This window comes from Haliaeetus albicilla, chromosome 15 (genome assembly GCF_947461875.1).
Source record: "Haliaeetus albicilla chromosome 15, bHalAlb1.1, whole genome shotgun sequence".
NCBI lineage: Eukaryota > Metazoa > Chordata > Aves > Accipitriformes > Accipitridae > Haliaeetus > Haliaeetus albicilla.
In genome coordinates, this window is record NC_091497.1 from 4825923 (window position 1) to 4847463 (window position 21541).

Sequence of the window (21541 nt, forward strand, 5' to 3'; positions counted from 1 at the left end):
GCTCATGACCCGGAGAAAACGTCCGAATGTCAGCGCGGGGGGCAGAACCGCCTCTATCCCCAGTGCCCTTCTTCTGAGGTAATCCAGCGGCAGGTCGCCCCCAAGAAGCCCCTGGAGCCGGCGGGCCGCTTCGCAGCTGAGGCAGCCTTGGGCTAACCCGGTGCGGGCCGCCAGCCGCCCTCCGACGATCGCCAGCCGCCCTTCTGTCGCCGGCCAGCAGCCGCCGCTCGCCGGTGGCCGGCCGCCTGCCCGCCGCACTACAGCTCCCAGCAGCGCCGCTCTGCGCGGGAAGCGCGGCGCCGCCCGCCCCGCCCCGCTCCCCTCAGGCGCCGGGACGCACACGCACACACGGTTCCCTGAGGAGACGAGGCGGCGGCGGCGGCCCCGCCATCCGCCCCGCTCCCTTCCCGCCCGATGCAGCCGCGCTGAGGGGGCGAGGCCGCCCGGTGCCGCGGTGAGGGAAGGAGGAAAGGCCCCGGCCGTGTTTCTGCGTCGGCGGGGGGAGGCGCCGTAAATGCGTGTCCTGTGGCCGCTCTGCGTCGCCCTGGGAGCCGTGGCGGCGGGCGCCGGCGGCCGGCCGAGCCCCGAGCGCAGCGCGGTATGGGGGCCCGGGCTGCGGGCGGAGGCTGCCCTGCCCGCTCGCTATTTTTACGTGCAGGCCGTGGACGCCGACGGGCAGAGGTAAGCGCGGCTGGGGCGGGGAGCGGCGGAGCTTTCTGCGGGCCCTTCCCCAGGCATCCCCGGGCAGCCCCTTACATATTTGCGGGCCCGGGGTCCAAACCGCAACGGCTGGATTTCTTGTGAGGGAGCGAAGCGACCACCCCCCCCCCCCCCCCCCAACACACACCACCGCCGCCTTGAACCGCAGCCGTGCCCCCTCCTCGGCCAGGCCGACCTTCCCTGCCCCTGTCCCGGCTGAACGAGCCGCTGTCACCTCTGAGGCAGAAATTTACCTGGGATTTTCCTGTAGAAACGGAGGGCTGAAGGCTCCCTGCGTGACTTTTTCTGTGTATCACTTAGAAAAAGCTTTTCAGGAGGATCAAATACCTGCACGAGAGGCTGAGACAAGAGGATTAAAATGTTAAACGGCAAAACATGGGTATTAGTCCAACCAACAATTTATGGTTTATTCTGCTTTGTCAAAACCTTAACAATACCTAATATGTATAATTTATCATACATCTGCTCAGGTGTCCTGCTTGTTTCCACAGTTAGGAACATCCATATTTCCCCTAAACACGTAGGCACAAGATCAGTAGAGTCACTTAGGAATTACTGTATAGGCCATTCGGTAAACCTCATAGGAATGAAAGAGGTAAACTTAGTTTTCAGAGGATACTCGTGGCTTTCCGTTTCTACAGGAAAGAAACCCTGACCATAGATGGGAGCTCAGAGTGCTCCGTCCAGGTTGTCCAGATTAGATGCACCGTGGCACGTGCAAGTCTGGAAGCTGCCAGTTCAGCTTGTCTTGAAGAGTAAATATTTCCTGCATTTAGTTGAACTGGCAGCTCTCTAGTATGTCTGGGCAAGTTTCAGGAAAGGTGACCGGGCTGCTGGGCTGTAATCCGTTAGTCCACCTGCTCCCACCACCTCCCTCTTTATCCCAAGCTCTCCCTACGTATTTGGGACCGTGTTTAAAGAGGTGGAAGAAAGTTGGCAAATGTAGCATTTTGACTGTGCCAACTTTGTTAATACCTCTATGATATGTGATAACTTAATGGTTTTTCAAATTATTTTATTGGGTTTTATGGAGATTTTTGTATGATTGGTATATGGTGAATTTTACCAAAATGTCGGAAGTACACAATGAATTACATGATCCCACTGTAATGTTTTTCCTCCACCAGGACACTGGCATCTGTAATATCCTTTTTTTCCCCTGTATGAGCTACCATGATGATTAAGAAGTTTAACTTCGTTCTTTACTTCCTTAAATAATACCTGGAAAATAAAGTAATCTGGAAATGTCTTGCTCCTGTATGTAAAAAACCAGACTTATTAAGCTGCTAAAGTGAAGTTTGTTCTAGTATTTTTTTATAGAATGATAGAATGGTTTGGGTCGGAAGGGTCCTTAAAGACCATCTAGTTCCAACCCCCCTGCCACGGACAGGGACACCTTCCACCAGACCAGGTTGCTCAAACCCCCATCCAGCCTGGCCTTGAACACTTCGAGGGATGGGGCAGCCACAACCTCTCTGGGCAACATGTTCCAGTGCCTCGCCACCCTCAGAGTAAAGAATTTCTTCCTTACATCCAATCCAAATCTACCCTCTTTCAGTTTAAAACCCTTGCCCCTTGTCCTGTCCTGCAGGACAGGACACCAGGATATATCTGCCAAGATCCACTTATCTGCGTGCTCGCTACCTTCCCATCATTTTACACTTGAGCTACTACTAATCAAGATCTGTGCTGGATTTTTAAAGGTTCTCTATTCCCATATAATCGAAGACCATATTTCCAACACTGTTCAACATGTAGAGCACCAAGTGATGTTGGAGGTGTGTTCATGAGCATCGGAGTGTAGCCTAAAAAAATTCTCTTTGGAAAAATCGTGCCTTGCTTGTGAACATTAGGATGTGTTTGTGAAGGCCTGGTGTGGCTCGGTGAAGTCACTGGAAATCTGTCAACTTGAATGGATTGGACTAAGAAAGCTGTTGTGCGTTTCCTTTTTTGTTAAGCTCCCGCTTATTCTCTGGGTAGGTTCACTTCATCACCGGGTGAAAATGCCTTCCAGGTGAAGATCACTGCTCCTGATGAACAGTTCACTCGGGTTGGTGTGCAAGTATTAGACAGGAAAGATGGTTCCTTCCTTGTAAGGTATAGGATGTATGCAAGCTACAAAAACCTGAAGATAGAAGTCAAAACTGGAGATAAACATGTCGCAAAGTCTCCATATATTTTAAAAGGTAAGAAGCAGCATTACACACAGTTTTCCTATCATGGCTTCTTATCACAAACTGTGTCCCAGAATGTCTTCTAGAATTAGCATAGAACTCTGCGGGACCTCAGTACTTCTCTGGACTATCAAATCCCATTGGAATTACGGATTCATTAAAAGTGTCCTGTGTGTACTATTCTAAATAATAAAAAGAAACAAATGCTGTGAAGTTGTTGCCTAGCAAATACATGTAGAGGGCTCATGCAGATGCTGATGTAGCTTGGCATGACTTCATTGGAGTCAAAAAAAGTTCAGACGTGTCCAGTTAGAGTTGCTGAAGGTTTGGCCCTAAGCAATGAATGCTCAGTGCCTGACCCTCTTTTGTCATCTCAACAGCTCAGTAGTGTGACTTTAAAAATAAAATAATAATTGTGTTCCTCATAGGACCTATTTACCATGAAAACTGTGACTGCCCTCAGGAGGAGAGCAGTGCATGGCTGGAAGAGATGAACTGCCCTCAAATCATTCCACAGATTCAAAGAGACCTAGCAAATTTTCCCGTAGTTGATCCAGATAAGATTGCAGAAGAAATTCCACAGAGGTTTGGACAAAGACAGAGTTTGTGTCACTACACCATCAAAGATAATGAGGTATGGAATAGGTTGATCTGAAGTCTGTACGGGGATTTGGTGCCAAGTCCTACAGCTAGGCTGTTGGGCTGTTCCCAGTTCAAAGGCTTCTTGTAGTCTGTTCTTTAAGAAACTTCCTTTGCTTGCTTCTCTGTCCTGCAGTTTGTATATGAGCTCAGCAATATCTGTTCTACTTTGTAAAGTGCTTTTTGTCCCTGTTACAACTGAAGCACAGTGAAAGCAAATTACTTTCCAAGCAATCAATATGAGTACTGGGCACAGACCCAAGTCTCCTAAACGCTAATTCAGTTTCCTGTTCTCTGAGTAATATTGCTGTGGAGTGTTACGATTATCTAATTTGACATGCATCAATAAATTACGTTGTGCCTAATTCTGAGGTAAAGAAATGCCACTTTTAGCTCCACTGAGGATCAGAGCTGTAGTTCTTTTTAACAAAATGGTACTGACTTCAGTAGAGTTTCATATGGAAATGAGAACAATGGAACACAACAGCAACAGGCAACCAGTTTCTGTTTCCATGAGACAGACCTAAAACATTTGCAAAAGCAAGCAAAGCTTGTCCTTTTTTTTTGGTCACTTTTCTGCGATGAGTTAGAGGGATGAGATTCTGAAGCTTCTTGGCTGATTCATAAATCTGTACAGCCATACAATCTGTCTGACTAGTTACTAAGTGATTAAGAGAGCTCTAAATTGTGCCAGCCATTCTCTGAAATGAAAACACCAGACCAGTAAAAACCTGTGTTTATTTTCAGGTTTATATAAAGACGTATGGGGAACATGTTGGCTTCAGAATTTTCATGGATGCCATACTGCTTTCTTTGACAAGAAAAGTGAGTACATGTATGTCCTAATTTATAGAAGCCTGGGCTTAACAAATATACTTCAGCATATTTGTTGCTATTTCTGTTGAAAAGTTCTTCTTGTTCTTTGATTAATAATGGAAAGGTCAGATGGATTTTCCTTGTTTGAAGTTGGCATGTTCTAGAATGCTATCTGATCAGCATATTTTTCCATAGACTAAATAAATCATCCTGTAGCATCTAATGGAAAGTTCTGTCTCCACTAATACATTTTACAGGATGACTCAAAAAACAAAAAAATAGGGAATGTATATTGTTCCCCATTAAATTCCGTATGTTGAAAACAAGACAGGAAGGGTTCAGAAAGAGTACCAAAAGCTCAACAGGTGGCGTGTGGGGAAACTCCCTTCATGTACAAGCAAAAAGCACCATGCGGACTAGGGAAACTGTGGAAAAAACCTGACATTATGTACATAGTGACAGTATATAGCAGGGCTGAAGTTTCAGCACACACAAATAAGTGATTATTACATAAAGAGAGTAGTAAGAGAAATACGAAGATACCCAAGTTAATATCTATTTTTTGACTGTAGAAAGACAAAGCACTTTGTCTTTTAAAAAGGAAAGAAGGAAGAGTGAGGAGCTACTGAAGTGTGGAGTTGTTCACCTAAAAAAATTCCTTAAAAATCTAATACAAACTATACACACTATGTCTAAACAGCTGAAAGATAACTGGTATGAAACAACATGGATTTATCCTAAAAAAAAGTCATAACTATATAATTTCTTTCTATAACAAGATAATAGACTTCCCGTATGGATGTCAGGTATCTTAATTTTAGTTAGGCTTTTGAACGTAAGTCTCACAAATTTCTCATAAACAAGATAGGAAGACTTTGCCTAGAAGAAACTACTGTAACTTGCTTGGAAAGCCTTACTTGGAGAATAGTTGCCAGTGTTTCCAGAGGGGCAAAAGGCATCCCAAATGTATTCTTCAGAGATTTGTCCTAGGTTCAGTCCCTGTTTAATAACTTAGTTATATTTTGACTGAGTGATGGACTGGAGAATATGCTTATTGAACTTTTCAGATAACAAAAATTGAAGAGCCTGCAAGCACTTCATGGTACAGTGTGATAAGTAAAGATTTTCTTAACAAGTAAGAGAAACTGTATGGAAAAATGGATAAAATAAAGTGACACAGGCTGGATAAGTCATTTAGTTCTGACACCTATTTAAAATAGGGAGGGAGTGGTTATTTTCTGCAGAAAAATGTGAAGGTTACAGTATCACAAATTTAATGTGAGTCAGCAGTGGCATGCTGTTGCAAAAAGCTAAACACACACATTAACAGAACAAACGCATGAAAGAAATGTAAAGTAACCTTTCCACTATACTCAGGATTAGTAATGGATCAGTTATGCTACTGTGTCTGCCTTTGGGTGTCACGCTTCAAGAAAGATTGTTCAATTACTGACATTGCACAGGAAAGTCGTAAGAATGACTAGACATACAAATGAAGATCCATTTAAGTGGGGATTGTTTCATCTAACAGTGTCTAAGGGAAGACATCAATGTAGCCTTTAATTATCTAAAAGATTGCTGTGTGGAAGATGGAAGTAAGCTGTTCTCGGTGCCGGTCGTGTTGGACAAGGAATAATGGAATTAAATTGCATCAAAGTTATTTAGGCTAAATGTTGGAAAAGGTTTGCTAACTCCTAAGACAGAAACTGTTTACAGATCTAGAAAACACAGTTTGTCTCATCCCCATTAAATACTTTAGGAATTTCTATTAAGACAGTGTCACTGAAAGACAATAGATCTACTGGGTTGGAGAAGAAGATTGCATCTGCTGAATGATTTTGCCATTGAGGATGTAGATAAAATACAATGTGTAGCTTTTCTATGTCCATTACAACCATTAGAGGGCACTGTACTAATAAAGTTTAGTGCTGAAGATCAGAACGTGTAGCCAAACCCCCTTTGAGATGAAGGTACGCAATAAAACCTTTCCTGTCTGTATACTGAAGACAAAAAGTACTGCTTTGGGTCTCTGCCTTTAGAATTTCTGGATGTCTCTGCCAAAGGTTTTCCTGTGTCGACAAGGTAGAGAAGAATATCTTCAGCCGTTTAGGAGGGTGTTTGATGTTTGGCAAATTATAAATTTCTATCTCTGTCCATAAAGATAATTTAATCTAGAAACTTAATGAAACCTATCTGGACCACAGAAGAATCCTGAAATGTTAGCCTCTGACCAGCCGTTCTGATCTGAAGAATAAAGGGGTTTGAGAGGAGAAATGCTTTGATGCATATATATGATGAGTCATCAACAATATGTTTAAACTCTATTTTTATGTGTATATATATATTTTTAATTTGAGAATTATTAACATTTATAAATGTTCTTTCTTCAGAGAAGATATTTTCTCATGTAGGTATTAAGATAGTTGACGATAACACTTGAGCAAAATGTCCTAATCACACACATACAACCATGATCTCTAAATTATCTGTTAGTAGTCGGGACAGAGATCTTGGAGTTATTCCAACAGTTTTCCACAAATGCCAGTATAATAATCACATGTTTGTAATAGTCAAATACCCAGTTAAGACTTATTAAGGAGGGAGGCAAAAACAAAAGAAAAAAAAAAGATTATGGCGCAGTATAAAACCTGTGACATGCCTATCTTGTGAAAACGGTGCAGTTCTCATTTCACTTTCTCAAAAAGAACTACACAGCAAGAAGGCTGTTGGGGCATGCAAAGACAAGCTAATTTGACTAGGATTCTTTTGCTTGGAAAGAGGCAGCTGAGGGTGATGTAGTGAAGATTTATATTTTTAAAAAAAATTAATGTCACAAAGAGGGTGAACTAAGAACAGATACGACATCAGTTCTGCATTGACATTATACATGCCTTCAGGGTTCTGTAAAACTCAACCATATGTTGCCTTCAGCTGTCCAAATTGAAACATCCCACCATTTTCAGTTTCTTCTCACAAGGCAGCTGGTCCATCCCTATCATAGTAGCTGCCTTTCTTTGTGCTTTCTCTTACTTCATTTGCAAATACCAGAACCACACATAGTGCTCAAGATGGAGGCACATCAAAGTTTCATACAGCAGCAAAATTATGCCCTCTGTCATGTTGTTATAACATTTCCTGGCTGTCAACAGTATTTTGCTTGCATTTTGGCTGCAACAGTGGTTTCAGATATGGTTCCATACTACAAACTATTTTAAGTAAGTGAGGATGTTACGCTTAATAATTAACTCCAGCACTGACTAAACGTGGCCTTCCCATCACGGCTCTTCATTTCTGTTACTTCTCTTCTGTTGGATTTAAGTCATCATGCAGACATGGGGTAAATCAGTTCACTGATGTGACACAAAACTAATTTACCACCCAAAAGCAATTTTCCATACAGTCAACAAGGTGGTTCAGCTTACCTTGGAACTATACGATTGCTTACTAGATCCCAGTGCTAGCCTGGTACAAAGATTGTGTGGCCAATTATGTAAAGTATAACAAGAAACCATCCTCTAAACTGGGGTGTTCCTATCCTTTAAAAAAAAAGAGAGAGCATTTATGTGACTTTGTGCAAATCTCTAAAAAAAAAAAATTACCTTGTAGGCTTTACTCTGTGGTCTCAGTACTTCTAACATGTTTTTAAACTTTAATGATTTATTATAGGTACATTAAGTATATTAGAGACCTGGCTATTTTTTCTCTTAGTGAGGTTGTTTTCAAAATACAAGATGCCAGCAGAAGAGTACTGCTTTGAATTAAAACACATTCGTGCCTACTTTGCTTCTGTTTAGGTGAAAATGCCAGATGTAGAATTTTTTGTTAATCTGGGAGACTGGCCTCTGGAGAAAAGGAAGTCCCCACAGAACCTGCACCCCATCTTCTCATGGTGTGGGTCCAGCGAGTCAAAAGACATTGTCATGCCAACATATGACTTAACAGACTCAGTTTTGGAGACTATGGGACGGTAAGAAATTGCTTAAAATTTTCACAAAATTCACAGTGAATGGTCTTCCAAAAAGATATTTGTATTAACAGTATATTAACTGGGTTTATTTATTCATTGAGACATTGGCACCCTGCGGGTAGGCAATAACTGTGTAATCAGTATGTTAACATTAACCAAGTTATGTATTATATAACATAAATGACATACATTAAAATACTTAACTGTTTTATTTAAAAAATCAAAATTAATCTAAACATGGTCAAGTCACTGAAAACACCACTTAGAGGGAATGTTTCAAGGGTAGGTATTTTGTTTGTTTGCTTTGTTTCCCCCCCCCCCCACCATGAACATGCTGGCAACTGGCCAGGTCTTTTTTTCCTGATTTTCCGAGAATATTTTTTCTATACCTTTTAAAGCCCAGCGTAGCCAGAATTCTCAACCTAGGACCTACCATCTCCCACTTTGATTACTGATCATAACTCGCCTTGGTAACTGCTCTGTTGCTGTATCAAAACACTACAACACCAGCTTCTAAAATGATCTTTGTAATCCATTTTGAACCTGTTTATCATTTCACTGCATTTAGATCAGGGTCCTTTGTGTTTATTATCAAGACTTTTCCTAAATTTGCTTCCCCCTGCCCACCCCAGTTTATGTGTTTTTATTTAGCAAAGTTTTTAAGGAGGTGAAATATGTTGTATTAAGCTAGTTAAGTTACCCTGCATCACCTTCATCTGTCTGGCAACCATGTCCACTTCCGACTACTTTTTTCCATGACAACTGACAGGTACTCTTTCCACACGCCACGTTGTCAATGAACTGATGCTGTTGTGCCACAGGCCTGTGAACTTGATGTTCCTTATCTGTTTTTATTGCTGCAAAATACCTATACGGGTGTGCTCATGACTGACTTACTTACCTTCATCCTTGGTATTTGCCTGTTGGTACTGTAAGCTCTTCTAAGTAATTGCGTTCAGAAAGATTTCCAGTAGGCTTCACTATTAAATCACTTCTTTCTCCTCCAGAGTCAGTCTGGATATGATGTCAGTTCAAGCAAATACTGGCCCATCATGGGAAGACAAGAATACCACAGCATTCTGGAGAGGGCGTGACAGCCGCAAAGAGAGGCTTGAACTTGTAAAACTCAGCAGAAAATATCCAGAGATCATAGATGCTGCTTTCACAAACTTCTTTTTTTTTAAACATGATGAAAGCCTCTATGGCCCCATTGTTAAGCACATTTCATTTTTTGATTTTTTTAAGGTAAGCTACTAACCATTTTTTACAGAACTATGTTCTCAGTGTTTCCCATTATCAAATAACTTTGTATGTATTATTGATAATAAAGTGATTATTAGTTTTTCAGCACAACACCAGTAACAAGCATGAACAGGCATCCCTCCAGTGGGATTAACTGCTATGTAGCTCTTACACTGAGGATAATAATGTTTGATTTACATCTAAAGGTTCTGTAGAACCTTGTATAATCTATATAACTCCAAGTTCCTTTTTATTTCTTTTTCCTGATTCAGCGATCAGGACTACTAACATAACTAACATAGTGGGAAAATCAGTGGATGAAGTGGCACATCTACCCTCACATCCAAGGATGAGCGTCTAAGAATTTCCGGAGAACTTAATTGATGAAGAGGGCATCTCTGTGTTCCCTGCACTGTGATGAATTCCAAACTAAATAATAAAAGCTACTTAAACATTGATGCTTGCCTAGCCAATCCTACATTTCTCAATATCGGCAAGTCAGTAACCAGCGCCCTCAGAATAATATAACCTAACCAAGCTACCTGGATCTTCTGTTTGTTAATAACTTATGGTCATTTTCTTTCCAGTATAAATATCAAATTAATATTGATGGCACAGTGGCAGCATACAGATTGCCTTATCTACTAGCAGGAAACAGTGTGGTGCTCAAGCAAGACTCCATCTACTATGAGCATTTTTATAACGAGCTGCAGCCATGGAAACATTATATTCCATTTAAAGGTGACCTGAGTGATCTACTAGAAAAACTTCAGTGGGCAAAAGAGCATGATGAAGAGGTAAATATACATTTAGAATTAGTCAGCAATGTTTCTAGGCAAAATAGAGCGAGCAAAAAGTGCATTTATTTAAAACAAAAAAATCTATTATTAGGAACACTTAAAAATTATTGTCATCAACTCTACAAATAAGAAAAATACTTTTGAAAAAATACATAACACTGCCCTTAATTTGAAATTAAAAACTTTGGAAAAATTAAGTGTATTTTGATAAGAATGCCTTACTTTTAAAATTAAGAATGCTTAAATAAAAATAAGTAAGTTATCCTAAACTGTCAACTCTATACTTAACTCCAGAATCAACACTGGCATCCTGAAATAACTACTGTTTTTTGAGAATTAAAAAAACCCTTTTATTTTCTTTGACAGGCAAAAAATATTGCAAAATCTGGACAAGAATTTGCAAGAAACAATCTCATGGGAGACCACATTTTTTGTTACTATTTCAAACTTTTCCAGGTTAGTATATATTTTTAACGGCTCCTACCACAAAAATAGAAATCCCACAAAAAGAATTCAGGGCAACAGAGCTGCTGGAAATTGGCCAGTCCAGTACTTGAAGCCACAAAGCGAGCAGCAGCCATTAGGAACTTCAGTTGGTTTACAAACTCTGCATGCAGTTATATCCTCTGAAACCACTTAAGATTATGCTGGCGCTTCCGAGAGCAGCAGTCAGATCCCATAAATCTTGATCTAATCTGCAAGAATATGTTGCCCACAACGATCAAAGAATTCCACATCAGACACATGCCCTGTGAACCACAGCTGCAAATATCTGTGCATTAGCACTGAGATGCCGAAAGTCCAGCGAGGCACCCGCAGGGGCTCCTGTCGGCAGTTAAGAATCCGCTCGCCCTGTCCATGACGCAGTGCGGAGTAACAGATTGTGTAGCCCCAGAGTTTTTACGGAATTACTCGGCTGAGTTGGTGCAGTATTTACAACTGGGTATACACGCTTAACAAGTTTATGAATTAACACCGCCTTCCTCTTTTAAAACCAGGAATATGCCAGCTTGCAAGTGAGTGAGCCAAAAATCAGAGATGGGATGGAGAAAGTGCAGCAGCCTGATGATGACCTTTTTCCATGCACTTGCCACAGAAAAAAGGTACAGTATGTAGAACGTTAAACGTAAAGTGCTGGATGTCTTCCCTTCTTATTCAACCAAACTGGAACAGGCATTGCTCAATAGCCCATGGTATTGGTTACCAGACCGTTAATGCCTATCGAACTTAGAAACATTTTTTAATGTATTTGCAGGACTACACAGTTAAAAATTGAGTTTCCAATTAACTGAAAACTGTTTCTTCTTTCATGACTGCAGGCCAAAGATGAACTCTGACAGAAGGAAATGAAATAATTTTTTTAATATTTACCTACATTCAGACTGTCATCTTAAGGAAAGAAGAAAAATTTGGGTTAAAATGCCAATGCATAATGTCAGTGGATATTATGAAGATTACTGTATCATGATCTACATCTGGAAGAAAACCAAGCACCCCCTATTTCCTTTTTTATCATGCAGTGGTTGCAGAGCCTTGCTCAAAAACATTTTTATAATTTTTTTTTTTTAAATAAAAAACATGTTTGTATCAGTCATGTGTTACTGTCCTGAGATACATTGGAAATGCAGATACTTTTTACTCATGCTTGTTACACTGAGTCTATTCACAAGTGTTCTGCAAAAAAGGGCAGGTAAGAATTTTAAATCTACCCCCCCACCCCATGTATCCAACCAAAGTAATCTTTTTCAGGCCATGACTTTGTTCCTCCTGAGAGAATTGGTATTCTCAAAGACAGTGATGTGGGGTTTATAATATATCTTTTTAACCTGAAGGGAAAATGCAGTGCTATTGGAATATTAGATAAAACTTTTAAGTTCCATACAATTTTTCACAGCTGCTTTGTCTGTGAAACTCAGTCTCTTTGGCAATATGAAAAGAATTAAGTAGCACTGAACAGTGACTACTGAAACTAAACCAAACATTTTTTCAACAGTCTAGTCTTTTTAAAATAACCTGCTTTCCAGTGATACTAAGCAATTCAACTATTACTTTTGACCATATCAACATCATCCGAAAATGATCTATAGGTGAATTTAAAGTCACGTCTAAATCCATCAAATCCTAAAGTTAACGCATATGTTTCCAGTCCACAGTGAGGATTTATTTTCTCTGTAACACAGCCAGACAATTTAAAATCCATACAGCTTTTTTCTTTGCAAACATTTAGATGTGTGCTATGCTTATGAACATTACTGCTGGGCCATCAGCATTCTTGAGGCATCTTGTGAGAAACAACAGAAGAATATTGTATCATCTGATTAACATTTTTAACTTTCACCTGCCTATTATTTTTACTAGAGCAAAAGCAAGCCTAAGGAACGGTTTGTTTCATCGTGTGGTAAACAATATATGGTACAATTTAACCGTACTAACCTACAGTCTTGAACAGATTTTTTTATACAAAATAAAGCTCCCCGATCTAAGCACCTTACCAAAACATGACAGAAACCCTCTCGACTCACCAGGGCTGACCCGGCGTATGTTCACACCACATCTCCTCGCAAGACCATGGGAGTGCCGGGGACAGCACCACGGCAGAGTAGCACAACCGATCCAGGCCAGCCTCGGGGACTGTGCTTGTGGAATTTTGCACAGCAGTAGGTTTTCATTTCGAACAAACAGCATCAGTAGTACACTCAGAAATGAAAGGCACCTAAAGATTTGCTGTTAAATAGATTTTTTTTCCAATATATTACTTCCAAGTATTAGTCAAAAGCATTTACTTAGTGTTGTGGCTTAGCCCCAGCCAGCAACTAAGCACCACGCAGCCGCTCACTCACTCCCCCTCCATCCAGTGGGATGGGGGAGAAAATCGGAAAGAAGAAGTAAAACTCCTGGGTTGAGATAAGAACGGTTTAATAGAACAGAGAAGAAGAAACTAATAATGATAACACTAACAAAATGACAACAGTAGTAATAAAAGGATTGGAATGTACAAATGATGCGCAATCGCTCACCACCTGCCGACCGACACCCAGCCAGTCCCCAAGCGGCGAATCCCTGCCCCCCACTTCCCAGTTCCTAAACTAGATGGGACGTCCCATGGTATGGAATACACTGTTGGCCAGTTTGGGTCAGGTGCCCTGGCTGGGCATGAGAAGCTGAAAAATCCTTGACTCTAGTCTAAACACTACTGAGCAACAACTGAAAACATCAGTGTTATCAACATTCTTCACATACTGAACTCAAAACATAGCGCTGTACCAGCTACTAGGAAGACAGTTAACTACATCCCAGCTGAAACCAGGACACTTAGTGGTCTCTATTTCTAAGTGTTGTATACAGTTATTTGCAGAGAAACACAGGAAACAGTGCTGCCATATTAAATATTTTGTAAATTTTTTCCTTCCTTTAAAAAGTTCTTTATTGTTTTGCATTTTTTTTCATTCATACAAAAAAAGTTTTATTTGCATTTACACTCAGACCTCTGAAAACACCTGTTTTAAAAAAACAACACCTCTCAGAAATAAACTAATCTGCCACATTTAGGAACAGCTAAATGAAGATACTGCAAATCATTCGTGCTCCAGTTCAATATTCTCTCTAAGCCAAGAAAAAACTTGGGCATTTATTTCTTCCATGACATCCTCTGTTGTCCGTCCTTTGACTGCCATCCCATGGTTTGCTTTACCAACCCAATGGATTTTCTTAGGGGCTTTCATTTTGCTTGCCACACCTTCTAGCAATTGCTATGGAGAAAATAAGAATGAAAAAGTTAGAGAATCTAACAACTGCTACAACTGGGCAACTCCTAGATGTCTCTTGCTTTGCCTGTGCAACGCGTAATAGGCAGCTCTTAAAAACAAGATGGATCTGCGTGCACATTAAAAACACCTTGATAGAAAAGATGTGATGATAACTGTATTCAGTCATGGAATTTGCTCAAAGGTTTGTCCTCACTCAAACACAGAAGAGCAGAAAATTAGAACTTCAAAAACTGCAAAGATCACAACTCCCTGCAGGCTCCTTCCCCACACTGACGAAGGAATCCACTTTGACTGCCAGGGAGTAGTACTAGCAATAAAATGACAGAACTTCTTAACTCAGATTTGTCTACAGTGGCAGAGTAGCAATCCGATTCCCTAGAGACTGGCTTTGACTCCATTCAACTTTCTCAGTAAACAGATTTCAGAACCAGCTCAGAAAGCCTTAACGGTTTCCCTTTTAAGAGGGCACACCAAGGATCTGCCGGTTGCTAGCCTGACTTATTTTTGTGACGACAACTCACGAAAGCATTATGAACTCCTCAGAAACTGTCCAAGCATGGAAAATGCCAATTGCACGCATCCCCAAATTCAAGCTGAACTGTTCAAGAACAACAGATACCTATTTGCAAGAAAACAAGGCAGAAAAGCACTGTATTCTCATCTCTGCACACCTGTTCTTCATCTCTACAAAAATACCGCTTTCTACCACAGAAGTCTGACTTGTGGATAAAACTGCTTTGCTAGAAGAATTTGTCATGAAAATGTGATGAATGTGAAATTGGTAGCACAGCAGTGTTTGCGTTTGTAACCTGAAATGGTTAAAACAGAATAGCAAATAACTTGCTCCTTCCATAGGCCGCCTTTAATTTGTACAATCCTATCAAAAAAGACATTACATTTAAATCAGCAGTATTTTAGTAGCCCAAAGATGAGTTTGCTTAAGTGGATGATTAAGCACAATGCAGAAGTTGTAAGCAGTGAAAGAAAGCACCACCAGGCTTCCTCATGTCTGATGAAGTTTCCTACCCAAGGCTTCCTTCTGAAGATACATATATATTTAGATAAGGCTGTCAATCAAAGTCACAGCTGTGTATACCAGTGCAGACATCACTCAGACTCATACCTATTCCTCCATACTGCCCCTTCATAGCAGGATTTACAAAGGTACTCACTTTTTCACACATTTCATCTGCTGATCCCGAGACAAACAGCACTGGACACCTTATGAATAATAGATCTTCATCCCGTAGCTTGGACTGAAGTTTTGGTCGATGCAACGGGTAAGATAAACATATTAGACCTTGAATGAAGTCATCATCATCATCCTGGCTAAGCTGACGTATCACAGAGGCAGCAGCTCGTGAGCCCATGGAACGGCCTTTCTCACATGTTAAAATAAAGGAAAAAAGGGTATCTGCTTCTGTCACCTCGCCTACATTCTGTTCAAGTAAACAACTCCTAAAAACAATCCAACTGAGTGTATTTCAGCGTACCACTAGTACAAAATGCCAGGCATGCTTTTATTCATCTACTCCATGAAAAATATTAATCGTAATTTCAACATTTTCTGCTAAAATATTTGCCTGGTTATATTATGATTTCACATCCCCATTTAAAAAAGAAGGGGAAAAAAAAAAAACCAAAACATAAACAGAGAGGGTTCCTTTGCAATACTGGAAGAACAACAGCCCATCCTGGGGGCAGGGGGAAGAGAGGGACAGGTCCTATGCTCCAGAGCCTTGAAATTCGAGATAGCAATGCTGTTATTATCTTGGATAATTTTTTTCATGCAACCTTAATCTGCTCAAATTAATAACAAAGTTTTATGCGCCTTACTTCCAAAACAAACCCAGCAGGTGTTTATGCACACCTCAAACTTCAGCCTGGGAGTAAAAGTAGAAGGGCAGAAAAAAAAAACAACAAAGTGTGAACATGTAGCATGAGGTCAGCCAGTAACAGCAAGGGGATATCAAAATATCTCCTCAAAGAGGAGGCACATGAGTTGACAATGCTCTGTAATTGAGTGTTGGAAGTGGCCAATTCCAGTGGGATTAACTTGCATCAGCGCAGATTTGGTTTCACTTAGTCAGAGAACATTCAGAGTTTCCCGTATCAAGTTATTCCTAATCACACCCATCTACTTCCCTTTTCACATAACAGATCTGATTTTTTTTATCTGCCACTAGGTTTTATCTACCAAAACCTGTTTGGGGAAAATGGTTTTCCATTTACCAGTAACCAGAACTCTTCAAGACCTGCAGTTAAAAAGCACACATGGATTATCACAGATCTCATGCCCTGTCACTTACAAGTGACAAGGAAGTTTTCTCCCAAAGTACCTGGAAAACAAGGTCTATTGCTCTTTCCTTCCTCCTTCTGGAGTGAGATCTGTGGCATCACGAGGAGGGCGAACGGGTCTAGACAGCTGTGCTCCCAAGAGAATCCGATGAAAGCGGCAGGCTGGGTGTTCCCATTTGTGACCCGACCAGCAGTGCCACCGGAGAGCTGAGCTGCACACCCGTCCTGCACAGCCACCAGCTACAGGGCTGGTTGCATTCAGACACCCCAAATGCAGATCTCTAAGTGGGCTTGGCACCTACGTTCCCACAGCAGTCATGGACTGCTAATCAATTAATGAAGGTCACAGAGCATTCAACTGTCAGCAGATAGCTGAATTGCTCTCCCTAGGCCATACTAGCAGGAGTTTATTCCACTTGCTCCCACGTTAGACTGCAAGCTTTCAGTGCCCACCTCAAACTGAAGCCTGTCATCCCCATCTGTTCATTCACTTCTTACCAAAGTGGGATAGACTTCAAAAATGGAGTAGTTACAGACTTCTATCATTAGAGGCAGTATAAGAGAGAAAATTATAGATAATAAAAACAATACCTGCAAGGAAGACACCCAAAAGTTTATAATCATCAGAAAGCTTTAAGTATTCCTAAAGAAATAAGATAAAGAGAAGCATTACAAGTCAGAATTAAGACAGCTGGGAGGGTGGGGATTTTTTTGTTTATAGCTACCAAACACAAGATGGGAAGCTCTTTCAGTACTGCAGGTTAAACAAAAGAACAGATACATACAAGTTGCTCTCTTGTTTTTTCACACAAATGTTTTCATAACATTTTGCAGCAACAACATAATGAACACAAGCAATTTCACATTAGCTCTCAGCAAAATACCAGATGCCCTATCAAGTTACCAAAACATTAAAGATTACTGTGTATCAACTTAGTTATAGTGACAGACAGCTGCACTCTTAGCAAAACAAGTTAGCAAAAATGCCCTTCACTGAGGTCACATATTCCCAACAAAAAGTTTAAGACAGTTATGTCTGACAGAAGAGATAAAATTCAGCAACGAATTTTTCAGTCTTGAGGAGATAACTAATCAGATGCTATCTTAGCAGAGGCCTTTACATTACTTTTACACAGCAGCATATTAACATAAACTCACAACATTATGCTTCTTCAAAAAAGAATGGAGAACAGATCCACATTAAAGCTAGCAAAGTCTAACTTCAAATTAATGTACATATAATCACAATAACATCATACAAATTAATTCCTTAAGAACTGGGCTTAGTCCCCCTATAAAAATGTCTGATGCTCAATGCAAAGTGCTCAAGCTACCTTCACATGCCCCAGTAAAAGTAGCTAGATGATCAGAAGAAAATTTTCACTCCTTCCTACACACTCCAGAACAGGAAGATACTCTAAGCTGATACTATTATAACAAAAGGTTACTCATTTTAACAAAACCTAGGTACATAAGAACATCTTAAATAATGTAGCAGCAGCAGAAAGAGATAAGCACAGGCATATAACAGTTTAAACTGATTCTGAAATCAAAGACTGTTTTGGTTCCAGGGCTCTCATATGCTACTCCCAATCTCTTTTCTTCAACTCCTCCTACGACCCAGAGTCCCCTACTCTTTCCCCAAAGTCTTGTTCTCCCAGCTGCCAGAGACCCAGTGCAATTCTCAGGTCAGCTGCTTTCCTCTCAAAACCACTCCCAAAGCTGTATCCCTTAATCCCCCTCCCCTCACCAAGCCCTCCCAGAACACCTACCTCTTGTTTCCATCCTAAATACTTTCATTTTTTCAAGCTGTAAGTTTTCCCACAAAACACCCTTGCTTTCTTCACATCCTTCTCTCAAGCTTTTCTTTCTCTCCCTGAACTCAAACCCACATACTTGCTGCAGCTGTTCCAGCTACTGCCCATATAAAAATTGCTCCTGCTGTTTCTGTTCACAGACAGTGCTCCATTTCACTAACCGTCACTTCTAATTTTCCCATTGTTGCTTGACTAATCTGTGGTCACAATTTAAGAAACCCAGAAGAAGACATCCATGGATCTAAGCTTTGGCAGAATTTGGTCACTTCTTACCACAACTGTTTTGAAGGCCTTAGTCCTATAGGCAATGTTAAGGCCTTTACAAGTAAACCGCAGGCACAGAACTCCATGGGATGCAAGATAAGCTGCCAAAGACACTAAATGAGGGAAATTCATATCTCCTCCAGCTCCATGGGTAAGAATCACTCCATATGTTGATTTCTTCTTTGGGACAGAAAAGATAGCATCAAGGTATTTGTTTCCAAAAGGTATTTTCACTTTAACCTAGAAATGAAACAAAAAACAATATAATAAAAAAAAAGTAAAGAAAGAAAGCATTTTCCCAGTCCACACCTTATGATGAAGAAAAATCAGACAATTTAGAAAGAAACCAAAATTGCACGTCCACTTTTATTCCTTCTGTTTAAGAGTACTAAATGAGAAACTCTACCTCTGGCTCAAAGATTTTCCATGCAATAATGGGCAAGTCACCTTATTGGTCCACACCTTATTTTCTTCATTAGAAAATGAAGTGTCCCTAGCTTCAAAGGATGCCTCAAGGCATAAACTGATATGTTTCTTACCTTCTCTATATATCTATATCTAGCTATTTAAGAGCTAACTGCCATAATTGACTTGAATATTAAGTCTTCCACAGTAAGAAAAATTAACTCTTCTGTAAGACTTGTTCCCCAGGGCTCGGTGTTGGGGCTGGTTCCGTTTAATATCTTTATCAATGATCTAGACAAGGGGATCGAGTGCACCCTCAGCAAGTTTGCAGATGACACCAAGTTCGGAGGGAGGGTTGATCTGCTCAAGGGTAGGAAGGCTCTACAGAGGGATCTGGACAGGCTGGATGGAGGGGCTGAGGCCAATTGTATGAGGTTCAACAAGGCCAAGTGCCGGGTCCTGCACTTGGGTCACAACAACCCCACGCAGCGCTACAGGCTTGGGGAAGAGTGGCTGGAAAGCTGCCCGGTGGAAAAGGACCTGGGGGTGCTGGTCGACAGCCGGCTGGATATGAGCCAGCAGTGTGCCCAGGTGGCCAAGAAGGCCAACGGCATCCTGGCCTGTATCAGAAATGGTGTGGCCAGCAGGAGCAGGGAGGTGATCATCCCCTGTACTGGGCACTGGTGAGGCCGCACCTCGAGTCCTGTGTTCAGTTTTGGGCCCCTCGCTACAGGAAAGACATTGAGTTGTTGGAGCCTGTCCAGAGAAGGGCAACCAAGCTGGTGAAGGGTCTGGAGAACAAGTCCTGTGAGGAGCAGCTGAGGGAACTGGGGCTGTTTAGTCTGGAGAAAAGGAGGCTGAGGGGAGACCTGATCGCCCTCTACAGCTGCCTGAAAGGAGGTTGTAGTGAGGTGGGTGCTGGTCTCTTCTGTCAGGTGGCTGGAGATAGGAGAGGAAATGGCCTCGAGTTGCACCAGGGGAGGTTTAGATTGGATATTAGGAAAAATTTCTTTACTGAGAGGGTTGTCAGGTATTGGAACAGGCTGCCCAGTGAAGTGGTTGAGTCACCATCCCTGGAGGTATTCAAAAAGTGCATAGACAAGGCACTCCAGAACATGGTTTAGTGGGCATGGTTGATGGTTGGACTCGATGATCTTGAAGGTCTTTTCCAACCTAAATGATTCTATGACTTAAAAATAAGTAAGAAATATGAACTCTTCTATAATTACCGTTTCCTATAGTGGAAAAAGTATTTTTATCTCCCATCTGTCACAGACATTATTAAAATAAAAGAATTAAGGAAGCCCCTAAACATTTATTACAACCAAATTACTTTGGGTCTGTAGAGCCATATAGAGTATATAGTATTAAGAGAAGCCCATGCTGGCAGCAACTGTTTAATCTTGTAGCTGTAGGATCCACGTACAAGCATGATTACATGGCAGAAAGACCAAAACGGAGTATTAGGAAAAATGGATCTGAATACACTAGCTTTAGGTATTACGCGCAACTATAAGAAGAAAAACCCCACCGGAATGACTTTTTTCATGAGGTGATGGCAGATGTCACGAGACGCATATTTCAGCTCTGTCTATAATCGATATAGCCGGCGTTGAGCTGGAGCCGCTGCCCCTACAGCCCCTGCCCAGCTGAAGCGAGCGGGGGATGCCAGGCAGGGGACTTCAGCCCCGGAACGGCCGGAGCCGCCTCAGCGCAGACAGCCGGCCAGAGGGAGGCTCAGCCGGACCAACGGCCGCCTTCACCCCGCTCCCGGCCGGCCCCCTCCCCACCTCCGGCGGCTCCTCACAGGGGAACGGCTGCCGCCGCGGCACCTCACGCAGCCAGGAGCAAAAAGCGCGGGCTGAGGGGAGAACGGGATGAGGAGGAGGAGGGCGGCCATACCTCTGCCCGCCCGCTCATCCCGCCGCCGGGCCCGTGACGTCACGCGAGCGACAGCCCTCCGCTTGAGGAAACCTCCCCGGAGGAGCGGCGGGGGGGCGGGGTTTGCTGGCTGCCGCGGTGTTTGATTGGCCCACAGGGGCGCGGGGCCCCGCCCCGAAGTGCGGAGCGAAGTAGCCGGCCTGCGCGGGGGCTTCAGGGAGAGAAAATGGCGGCGGCGGCGCTGGGCGGGCGAGGTGGCGGGGGGGGGAGCGGTTCGCAGCCGGCTCGGTCTGGGCTACCGGTACCGGTACCGGCAGGTGTTAGCTGAAGGCGGGAATTTTGAGCGGGGATTGGGTTGAGCCGTGTGGGGAGGCACCTCTGAAGTAGCCCTCAGAGGCCGCGTCCGGGCGGGGTGGGGAAGCATCGGCAGCGCCCGAACCTCCCCGGCTTCTCCCCACTGAGGCGGTTAAGTGCTGCTGTCAGTTGGGTGTCCGGAGAGACAGCAGGCGGGTTCTCTGGCACACCGGGCCTGCGTGGTGTTCACAGACAGGAGAGCGAGCCTGCGTGGCCCGGCATGGCCCGGGCCGTGCTTTACTGCACAATAATAAAACCTTGTGTGTTCAAAACGCAGCCTTAAACTGACGGACAGCGGCACCAATACTCTACTACAGCGCTTGCAGTATTTATATACCAGCTGTTTCACAGATAGGTCAAAAGAATTTTATATACTAGCTGTTCCACAGATAGGTCA

General features: G+C 42.4%; 2 protein-coding genes across 4 annotated transcripts; one reads left to right on the top strand and one right to left on the bottom strand.

Annotated features, from left to right (window-relative positions):
- The first annotated feature begins 332 nt into the window (after positions 1–332).
- POGLUT2 (protein O-glucosyltransferase 2) lies at positions 333–11948 on the top strand. Of its 2 annotated transcripts, none has more exons than XM_069802361.1 (10): positions 333–681; positions 2701–2906; positions 3323–3528; positions 4281–4358; positions 8144–8316; positions 9324–9561; positions 10146–10355; positions 10725–10814; positions 11357–11461; positions 11678–11948. In XM_069802361.1, the coding sequence occupies exons 1-10, from the start codon at positions 515–517 to the stop codon at positions 11693–11695; spliced, it is 1491 nt and encodes a 496-aa protein (XP_069658462.1). In that variant the 5' UTR covers positions 333–514; the 3' UTR covers positions 11696–11948. The 2 variants fall into 2 exon arrangements, with proteins under 2 accessions (XP_069658462.1, XP_069658463.1); XM_069802362.1 differs by having other exon boundaries at positions 341–454.
- A 1820-nt stretch (positions 11949–13768) lies between these two features.
- TEX30 (testis expressed 30) lies at positions 13769–20871 on the bottom strand. Of its 2 annotated transcripts, none has more exons than XM_069802366.1 (5): positions 20812–20871; positions 18514–18744; positions 17015–17066; positions 15298–15503; positions 13769–14107 (listed from the first exon to the last, which is right to left on the bottom strand). In XM_069802366.1, the coding sequence occupies exons 1-5, from the start codon at positions 20827–20829 to the stop codon at positions 13934–13936; spliced, it is 681 nt and encodes a 226-aa protein (XP_069658467.1). In that variant the 5' UTR covers positions 20830–20871; the 3' UTR covers positions 13769–13933. The 2 variants fall into 2 exon arrangements, with proteins under 2 accessions (XP_069658467.1, XP_069658464.1); XM_069802363.1 differs by having other exon boundaries at positions 15298–15539.
- Positions 20872–21541: the final 670 nt, after the last annotated feature.